Below are 10919 nucleotides of genomic sequence, written 5' to 3'. Positions count from 1 at the left end.
TGAGGCTTTGCAGACAGGGAGAAGCAGCTGGGAAGAGAAATTAAAACCCCACTCCCCTACCGGCATTTGGCCTTCCCTGTTCCTTTTCCTTTCTCTCCCTCTCTCCTCCTCTGTATCCTCTGGTGAGTGATGAGAGGCAGGCAGGCACAGTGCTGCCCTCGTCCGTTCTGGTCCTCATCCATTGGTTCGCAGCTTCTCTCAGGGCAGTGCTGCAAATCCTGTCACCTCCCTGCCTCCCGCCCAGGACAGAAGGCGCTAGGAGCTCAGGCAGGAGCGCTGCGCGGGGAGCGCAGGAGGACAGGCTCGCTACACACCAGGCATCTAGACAAGGGTCTGGAGAAGCGGAGGATCCGTGAGCACCCCAAGTCCAGCTCAGAGCCCCACAGAGTTGCTGCTGCATTCATCTACACCCTTTGCAGCTGCTGCAGCCCAGGAGTGCTCCGGAGCTCACCCCAGCTCAAGAGCGACTGAAAAACCGCGAGATGGGCCAGGGGCTCAGGACTCTATCCTGGTAGCAACAACCAGAAGCGGGAACGCCCGAGGTGCAGGGGTTGCGGCTGCTAAACATCTGGAGCAGCGGACGCCCCTCCCTCCCACCCTCGGAGTCTCAGTGACCTAGCCGCCTGCTGGGCACCAATTCTTCCTCAGGTGCGCGTAGCGGGCCAGGAGGGGAATGCCATGGAGGCGCTGAGCAGCGCCAGTCTGCCACAGAAGTAAGGTGGTCCTGCCGGGGATCGGCAGGACTCGCGGATCATGTACGGCGACGTGTTCAACGCCACCAGCGGCCCGGAGGCGGCGGGAAGCGGCGCCCTGGCCCCGGGAGCCACGGTTAAGGCAGAGGGTGCTTTGCCTCTGGAGCTGGCCACTGCGCGTGGAGTTCGGGACGGTTCGGCCACCAAGCCTGACCTGCCCACCTACCTGCTGCTCTTCTTCCTCCTGCTGCTGTCTGTGGCTCTCGTCGTTCTCTTCATCGGCTGCCAGCTGCGCCACTCGGCCTTTGCTGCGCTGCCCCACGACCGCTCGCTGCGCGATGCCCGTGCGCCCTGGAAGACGCGGCCAGTATAGAGCAGTCTGAGTCAGGGCCTCTAGGCGCTTGGTCTTGGCCTCGCAGAGCCTCCAGCAGAAGGCAGGGTAGGCTCCGGAGTCGCTGGCCCCTGGAACACTTCGCCTGGACCTAAAGACCCTTTCGGACCTGAAGAAATAAGGGATGGCGGGAGAGCGGTTAAGAGGTTAAGAGGTTGCGCGGTTCAGGTGACTGAAAGTACTCCCCAGGCGAGTGACTCCTCCATCCCCTATAGAGGGGCCCGCCAGAAAACCATCCAGAAAGAGGAGTACCCACCCGGACGGAGGAGCCTGGCCTGCTTGGTGAGTTTCTGACTTTGCTCGCAGAGGGGCAGCAGGCACCTCTAGTGAGCGCGGGACTATGCAGGAGCTGCCTGTCTGAACCAACTGGACTTCCCGGCCCTACAGGGCCATCTCCCTGCAGCTGCTACCAACCCTCTTGTTCCTTGACCCTGGGGATCTGATAGAGAAATGATGCAAGGTTTCATTGTGTCCAGCTCGGGTTCAAGTACCCAGTTACCTTTAAGAGCAAGGGCCAAGAGGCCCAGTGGAGGAGCAAATGGTCACAGCTGCAGGGTGCTACAACGGAGAGTCTGCACCTCATGCCACCACGGACCATATTTCTACAATAAAAACTCATCATTAATTAAACCCAGAGCTGAGAACACTGATCATTGGTCACACCATTTTGGAAAGGGAAGATGAGCGGGTCCATGCCCCGCAGGCATAGACCAAAGGTAGTCCCACCTTTCCTGCAAAGGCCAGGTCCCCGTGTGAGCATATGATCTCCTCTCTGGTTTTCCTTGCTCTGGAAAGTGTTTTGTTTCTTGTTTCCTGGCAGACTGCAGGGATAACTCCCATCTGACCTGCTGAATAAATTCCTGCTCACAGGACCCCACGGAGACCCTCTCTGAAAAGCAGGTCCTTCCCTCGCACCTCTGCTCTCAGAATTTTGGGGGGCCTGAAGCTCTGGAAGCCAGGGGTTGGTGAAGGTAGGTCCTGAAAGGGGGAGACAGCACTTCCTCCCAAGCAGGCGGAAGCCAGCCCTGAGAACCCCACCTAAACCGATGCATGGGAGTGAGGACAAAGAAGTAGAGGGTGAGGAGCTAGGTCCATGACAACCTTGGCTATTTTCAAAGTTCGCCTAATTCTAGGGAGGTGGTTTGGTCTTGACACAGGGTCTCACAGCCCTAGCTGGCTTTCAAATCACCGGAGGTCTACCTGCCTCTCTGCCTCTGCCTCTGGAGAGCTGTGATTAAAGGCATGGGCTACCGTGCCAGGCCAGGAAGTTATTTTAATAGGTAGGTAAACTACTTCCAGGAGCCACTTGGCTTAAAGAAGTTCACTTCACTTGAGCTTCAGAGATGTTTTTTACTGAAGAAGAATTTGACAATGTTAATCCAGTTAATTCTAAACCATGCCGGAGTCATGGGAGCTTTGAGAATTTGAAGCAGGAAAGCACATTAACTCAAATGCACAGAGAATTCTGCAATATTTATATGGGATTTCAGACATATTCTGATGGCCAAACAGGAGGCTAAGCAGGGCTCTCCACCATGCCTCCTACGCCTGTCCGAGGAAGCTGGGGAGGTAGCAGGAGGAACTAGGAAAGCTCTCCTCATGGTTACTCACAGCCAGGATCTAGAGCTCCCTACTCCAAGATATCCTCACAGCATTTTAGATTATTTGGAAATGGAGCCAAACATCTCCAACCCTTCTGTAAGAATAGCCCAGCTAATCCACATGCAACTTGGTTGCAGTGGAGACTCTGTGAGCATAGATATGTAAACCACAAGCCCCTGCCTGGCATACCAAAATCACTCGCATGGGGCTGGAGACCGAGAGGGGTAGGAATGCTATGTAGGAGCGGACATTCCTCTACTGCATCCCAGTGTTTAGCTTTGAAGGTGGTGTGCTGAGTCAAAGTCCAGACTCCATTCTGACCCTCTGGCTTTATGTGCCAACTTGTCTCTCAAAAGCCATATGACCTAGTATGAACTGTTTAACCTATGTCCTGTGTCTTCTTCTGTGAAATGGGTATAGTATCACCTAGCTCTTCCAGGTAGCATACTAAACCAATGTAACAGCCTGAACAATGCTTGCACAAAATGAGTTATCTCATTTGTATAATATCAAAATGTTAACTATTCTTAAATTGAGATACACACTTGAGGCAGCGCTGCTGAGTGGGAGAAGCTGACTCCCAGACAGGGTGCACTCACCAAACTTATGTGGCCACAAGAAAAAGCAATGGCTGGGCCCTCAGACGAGCATGACTGAGTAACAGGCTACAGAGTCAATCACCCGTGGTTCCTGGACCACTGTCAGCTATAGACACAGTGATCCAGTGCCATTGAGATCCCTTCCTAAAACACTGAGAAAGGTGCTAAGATAGACACAAACTGGAACACATCTGTCTCCAGAACACTGCAGTGGCTGCTTTCAATAGATGCTTCTGGAATACATTCTCAGATAACTGGGCCTACATGGAGCTGGAATCTAGAAAGCAAGTTGAGTCAGAAAGAGCATCGTGTGCCAGCACTGCTATTCTGAATAACACCATTCCATGTCCTAGGGTAGTGGTGGGCTAGCTGAGCAGTTATTTTTCTTCCTTATGTTGGACTGGGATTCTCCAGGAGCAGCAGGATGTGGCCGAGTTCTCATCTGTTCTCTGCTAATATGCAAGCAAGTGGTCTATAATGTGATGACTACAAGTTAGTATTGTGGACTGAGTGATATGTATGTTCTCCCCAAATTCATTATGTTGAGGTCCTGATTCCCAGCATGGCTGCATTTACAGGGAATTGGAGCTTCATGAAGACATGGAAGCCCTCATCCATCTCTCATTCCCCGTAGCTGAGGCTATGTGAGCACATGCAGAGATGCTGGCCATCTTCAAACTGGACTTCTAGCTTCTAGAACTATGGGAAAATAAATCTTGTTTAATCTATCGAATATGGTATTTTGTTCCAGCAGCTAGAAACAATCACACACACCTTTCTTCCTTTGCTATCCTAATCCCAAACTATATTGGAAACAATTTAAGAGGGCTGGGTGTGGCAGGTTAAAAATAGAAAGTGACCCTGTCATGGGTGTTTGTGCTCCCCTGCTCAAACAGCCCCTGGAAGCAGAAGCATTAGCAAGAAGACATTCTGACAGGGCGAGGGGAGGGAGCATGGGGGTTGGAAAGAATGGGAGCCAGGGAGAGACAACAATGGGGACCAAGAACCTGAGTTCTAGAGCCAGATGGCGACCTGAGTTTGAGCACACACTCTACACCCAAATCATATCTGCGATCTCCCAAGCCTGTTTCCTTGGCTGTAGATGCAGAGAGCATCCTACCTTGTCAACTTTCAACAGATGTTTCAGGTCAAGTGCTCAGCTTCTGTTGGTGTATGTCAGAAGTGCTTGTAGGAGCTATTGTTGGGGTTATCGGGGATGCTGGCTCCGGAAGTGCTTGCAGCTGGACAAACTACTTCCCACAAGAGACTTGCAGTCTTCTCATCCACGTGGCACAAGGGAGCTAGAGGTCTGCACTTCCAGCATGTCTGCATAAGTCAGAGGCAGCTGGACTTCATCTATTCTCTTTTTTATTTTTTTCCGGACCTGAGGTCTGAATCCAGGGCCTTGCGCTTGCTAGGCAAGCACTCTACCACTGAGCTAAATCCCCAACCCATGGACCTCATCTATTCTCAAGGTTTCTGGTGCTCCTCAGAGGGCCCTCTTTACCACAGCTGAGCTGCTCTGTACCCTAGCTGGGCACCTTACAGAACTCGAGTCTAAGACCCATCACCTTTCTATCTCAATTTAAGGGTTCTTCAGTATTCTCAATCTCAATATTAACTGCATCAGCATATGACTGCACAAGGTTAATTTTAAAAAAAAACAATAGGGTGGTCATTTGCTCATATGCTCGTGTTACCTGCTCAATGCCCTTCTACCCTACCCCATCAGATCTCCCCCCCCCCACTACTGCCCCTCAACCTCAGAGCACTACAACCCCTTTCTTCTGTCTCCAAGCATGTGTATCTGGTTGCAACATCTGCTTCCAGTCCCCGCGTACACTCTAATGGCTTCTCCTTTCTCTCCAGACTAAAACCAACTTGGCCCACAAGGCCTAAAACCTTCTGGCCCACAACCAGCCTCTCCCTCACATTCTTCATCAACTTGAAACCCTTCAGCCCCTGGGAGCCTTCTGCATTATGCTACTTTTTCTTCCCTCTGGCTAATGTCTTCTAATCCTGATTTCCAATCTTTGTCAAAAAGGACATGCCTGATCAGTTATATTCTTGGCTAACCCAGTCATCGAGAAGATGACTTACAAGGATATTAACTCAGCTAAACAGAACAAACTACATTTATGAAAGCATAGCACTGCCCATTTCCCCACTGTCTCCCTTTGGGCTCATTACCTCATTCTACACTCTGAAAGCGGTCATTTCCAACTCGGTGTATTTTGACCTCGATTCCAGACTCAAGTGTTTTCTCCTCTCTTACGTCCCTAATGAGAGTTATAACATGACTATAATTAGCCTGTTTCTTCCCCACAATTACATGCAGTCATCTGTGATCAAGACATCTGTCTTGCTCACCACTTTTTGCAGATGCCTAGCATTTTTTAAGACACAAAACAGGCACTTAGTAGGCATTTGTTAATTACACTGGGGAAACAGCTGAGTTTTATTTATGCATTTATCTTTGATTTTTCACCTGAAACTAAACCTGTAACGGACAAAATAGAGTTGAACTCTCCCTTATCAACTGATCTTTCAAGCAGCCTGTTTCCCAAGGTGGTAATTCAGTGTTAGCTATTAGCATTTCCTGTCTCCTTGTATGTACCACTTGAGTTATTCTTATTATCTCCTGTGTATGTAACACTTGAGTTGTTGTTATTATCTCCTGTGGAGACTGAGCATGGCATTTATACGTTAGTACATGTCCTATTTTTGCTCACAACACTCCACTTCCTGGGAAAAGAACAGATCTTAGCAATGTTGCTCCCATGCCTTCTTAACTACCTGGAACAAAAATGTTCACTCTATGTCACATACTGACTTCTTCCTCACTTTTTCCTCAACTTTAACCCCAAATTAGCTTTTCACAGAAGCTCTTTCCTGGCTACTACATCCACAGTTGTAATTCCTTCCTCCTCATCCTCCTTCCCAGCATTTTCTCCTTAGAACTTACCAGTAAACATACATTTTGTTTATCTTGTCTGGTGTCTCCATCGAGAAGGAGGATGTACAAGAACTTTTATCTGTATATTTATCTGTTTATCCACATGACACATAACAGTACTCAAATATTAGTTGAATTATATTGCTCAAGGTCAGAAATAGACAGACTGGGCAAAAGGAACATAGGTGTATAAAGGGAGGGAGGTGAAAGCCTGCAGTGTGTTAAGCAGACCACGCAGGACCGTTTCTCCGAAGCACCTCCGCAGCTGAGCTCCCGGCATCAATGTTTACATTTCTCTCCACATTTGCTAGCACCACTCAGTTGGCCTAACTCATTCCAAGTTAATGAAAATCCACATTTTGCAGAAGTGTGAGGAGATTAATTGTGGAATGTTTGCTGTTACACTTCAGAACTAATGTTGACACAATTATAAGTTACACAAAAGCTGTCCAAGTCCTCTGGGCCTTTATCACCCACATAACATCCACCAAAACTAATCTAGCTCTGAGGCATTCTCTGCAGCGTCCACTTGGATGCAACCTTGGGGAAAGCCTGCCTTGCCTAAGGCAGAGTACAAAGATCAGAGCACATTCACTTCTCAGCTCTAAAAGAAGAGTTCAGTCTCTTCTGGTCTCCTCTTGGCCTTTTGACTTTCTCTGAAAGAACACTAAGTGCCATGAGGTAAAAGCAAGTTACAAGCACCTGATTAATTACATCAGGGCAAAGGCCCAAGGGTTCAGAGAGAAAGAATAGATTGTTATGATTTCTTACCTGAATTTCCGATTGAGATATGGTGATGAGCTCTAATGATGTTGAGCTAGAATCAACTAAAAAACGATCTTATTACGTTACTTTGAAAGGTGAACTCTGGTATTAAAATCACACCTGGCTTCAGTTCTGTCAACATGTCATACAGCCGATTTCAACATTTGGGAACTGCTCCAGCAGGTGATGCAGGTCTGTCTGTCTTCACAAGTGATGACACAGCAAAGTGGGTAATAGCACCAGCCTGTAGTGTCCCTGGAGTCTCTTGGATAATCCTGACCACCAACTCAAAAAAAGTCTTCCTATGCCTGGTGTTGGGGAGGGGGGTGTCTTTGGTTCCTGTAGGTAACACTGCCAGCCCAGATGAGAAATTTTCATTGAAATTATATATTTATACCTAGACTTACATGTATTATAGGTTTTCTAAGGTAGTTAACAGTACAATTCCTTATTTCTTCAGACATCTTTATTGTTATTTTATCTCTTTCCCTCTACATTAATCTCCCTTCTTCCTCCCCACTTAGATCTCCCCCTTCCCAACCAGATCACTTATTGCTCCTCAACTCTGGCAATGGTCCCCCTTTTACTTCCTGGTTTCTGCAGTTACTCCAGGATATATCCCACCTGAAGATTTGCAGCTTGCAGCCTCCAAGAAGAAAGAAAAATGAGACTTTCTTTTTCTGGGTCTGGGTTTACCTTACCCAACATGATCTTTTCTACTTCTATCTACCTGGAAAGCTCGTGATTCCCTTTTCTTCACAGCAGAACAGGACTCCATAGTGTCTGTATCACATTTTCACTATCCAGTCTCACCTGAGGGCCATCCAGGTTATTTCCATTTCCTAGCTATTGCAAAGAGTAGCACTGAACATGGCTGAGCAAGGATCCGTTGAGTCTTTGGGGCACATGCCAAGGAGAAGTATATAGCTGGGTCATATGGTAGACTTCCCTCACTTGAAAATTCTCCATGCACATTTTCACAGTTGCTGCACCAGCTGCTATACTACAAAGTCTCCCCCAAATGACAGCCTAAACATGAGCTGAACAAGAATAACAGACATGGCAAAGTGGATGGATCAAAGACCACGATGCCTCAGCCCTACATAGAGAACTACAGTAGGCAACTGGGCAATACTGAGAGTGGGAGAGGGGTCTTAATGGGGAGCAGCACAATTGGTTGTCCAGTGCCAGGTGGCCAGCCCTGAAGGCAGGGATGCTGGTGGCATTGTACAGGCTGAGCAGGTTGTGTTTGGGAGTACATATGTGTATGCATATGCATATAAGCATGTAGTAACAATTAATGAGGAAAAAGGCCACAGTTTGAAGGAAAGCAGAGGAGAGTTTGTAGGATGACTTGGAGGGAGAAGGAGTAAATGATACTATATTGTAATCTCAAAAATAAAATAATTATAAAAAGAAATTGGCATCACACCAGTTTTTCCAAGAACCCACTTGAGAAGAAGGGTAGAGGGCACCACTCATAACCTGGGGCTGGAAAGATGGCACAGTGAGTAAAGTGCTATGCAAGTATGAGGAACTAAGTTCAGATCCCGAGCACTCACACAGAGCCAGGGTGTGTGGAAGCCAGTACTGATGGGCAGACTGATGGATCCCAGAGCTTGCTGCCCAGCCAGTCTAATCAAGTGGTGAGGTCCAGATTTAGTAAGAGATCTAAGTGGGGAGGAAGAAGGGAGATGAATGTAGAGGGAAAGAGATAAAATAACAATAAATAAGACAGTAACAAAGGAAAATAGCCAAGATCAACCTGAAGCTCACATAGGGGAGTGGACATCCGCATACCCATGAACATACCCCCCCACACACACACAGAGTGTCACCCATAATTAGCTATGAATTTGTCAAAGGAAGCAAAGGACCAATATTGAGTGACTACCTGAACGGATAAGAAGGGTGTATGCCTAAATGTCTAGTAGTTAGCTACTAGTCTGGGAGTTTTAGTGTGTGCTTTTCTTTGCTGTTAAAAGTCTCTGAATTTACCTTGGGCATTAAATAAATAAATGAATGAATGAATGAATGAATGAATAAATAAATAAATAAATAAAAAATAAAAAAACACCACATAAAATGAGATGAGTAAAGTTTATTGAATAAAGACAAGTTGAGAGATTAAGACAAGGTAAAAGGAACTTTTCAAAATCAATCTGGGGGAGGTATAGTTCAGCTAAGGCAGAGTCTACCTAACATGCACAAGGTCCTGGGTTGGATGGACACTGCCTGGTGGGTCATGCCTATAATCCCAGTACTCAGAAACCAGAGGCAAGAGGTGCAGAACTCAGGGTCACTCTTGGTTACATGACTACATGAGACTCTGGCTCAAACAAAAAATAAACAGACAAAATCCATCTCCAAACATAGATAAGCTGCTCCAAAACATTACTCTACCAAGAGTCATACATACTTCCCTTTCAATACAACATGGAGATTAAGAGTCCTAAACATTGGCCCAAATCCTCCCATCTTCTCTCATCTAAATACCTTTAAGTCTGGGGGAGGTCAAGATGCCTACAGCTTGTCTTCAAGATTTCCTATTGCCCCATTCCCTTAATCTTTTAGCCAGCAAAATGGAAAAGGAAAGACTTAGGCTGAAAGAAAATGAAAAAAAAAAAATCACAATCATAGATTCAACAAAAACTAGAGGACACTTTGAAAAATCCTCTTTTCAGCATATATTCATAAACAGTTTTAGAGGACTGCCAGTTTGTCGATGACATCATGGACACCGCCATCTCCTGGACTGGCAGCAGCCACTGGTCCCTGTCACTGTATCATCCCCAGTTTGGGTCCTGGCAACCTGAAAGCTAGCCATGTTAGGCTTAAAGAAACCAGTGTCACAGTGCACTGTGCTTCCAAAACATCCAGAGGCTGCCACAAACCCCTCACTAAACAAAATAAATAAAATAAAGCACTAAGGACTGGTTTATAGAAACTCCTATATCACAAAGTATCTTCTCTAAAGAAAAGAATGCTGCATTCTTTAAATGTATTCTCTTGGGGTGAAGAATCTAGTCTGGAGTTTTCTCCTTCTGGCCATGGTGCCTGCCAGAGCAGGTGCACACCAGGGGTAAGTTCACAGAAGCTAGTCTGCCTCCAGTTACCAAAGAGAGAAAAGGAGACAAAATTAAAGACAAGTAGGATCTAGCTGGGCCAGAGGGTAGGGCATGTGCGCCAAGCCTGAGAAATTGAGTTTGATCCCTGGCCAGGATCCACGCGATGTTAGAGAATCCCTAGTTGTTCTCTGACCTCGACTAGCAATATGACATGACTGCTCATACACACATATACACACAATAACATTTAAAAGATTTTTTTTTTTTTAAGCTTAGCTAGTTCAACTAAGTAGACCACTGGCTAGCAGTTTATCAACCAAGGTCAAGGCCAAATAGTATTAGAAATATTTGCTTTATATCAAAGTAACAAAACATAATTTTAATGATTTTATTTCAAGCAGTAGTCTAAATACCTTTTGGTTTGTATTGCTTCATTTAATTTTTCTACGACACAGACCTTTATTTTATAGAATCAGAATCTAAGGCCCAAAGTGCTTAAGCATCCTGCTGAAGAGCACAGAGCCATAAGGCACAGGACTCAAGTATAGCTAGGTATACTCTATAGCCAGCTTTGCTAAGCAAGCCCCCTCATTTAGAAGAGAGATCTAGAAAACAGTGACTAAAACACCCCAAACAGACCTCAGTCTTTCTTCAAAATAAAACACAGTAAAGAAAAAGACAGCAACTCCCACACAAATGGAATGGACAAAACTACCTTCCTGAGCACGGTTCAATGGTGAGAGGGAATGCACGCATGCAGTCTATGCAGTTCCTGTCAACAGCCTGAGGGTTCTGCATCAAAGAAAATCCCACCCTCCTTATATCACCACTTTATGAATCATGAAT

The 10919-nt window shown here is 46.5% G+C and overlaps 1 protein-coding gene across 1 annotated transcript; it reads left to right on the top strand.

The window, feature by feature from the left end:
• Positions 1-212: 212 nt before the first annotated feature.
• Smim32 (small integral membrane protein 32) lies at positions 213-4690 on the top strand. The gene has a single exon (XM_036187823.1). The coding sequence runs from the start codon at positions 754-756 to the stop codon at positions 1063-1065; it is 312 nt and encodes a 103-aa protein (XP_036043716.1). The 5' UTR covers positions 213-753; the 3' UTR covers positions 1066-4690.
• The last annotated feature ends 6229 nt before the right edge of the window (positions 4691-10919 follow it).

The sequence above is a fragment of the Onychomys torridus genome, chromosome 5 (genome assembly GCF_903995425.1).
Source record: "Onychomys torridus chromosome 5, mOncTor1.1, whole genome shotgun sequence".
NCBI classification, from domain to species: domain Eukaryota; kingdom Metazoa; phylum Chordata; class Mammalia; order Rodentia; family Cricetidae; genus Onychomys; species Onychomys torridus.
Note: the sequence above shows the minus strand (reverse complement) of the source record. Positions and strands in the feature narration are given on the sequence as shown.

What these genes read in the sequence shown, in the direction of transcription:
- Smim32 (XM_036187823.1), top strand. Translation starts at nt 754, where the DNA reads ATGTACGGCGACGTGTTCAACGCCACCAGCGGCCCGGAGGCGGCGGGA.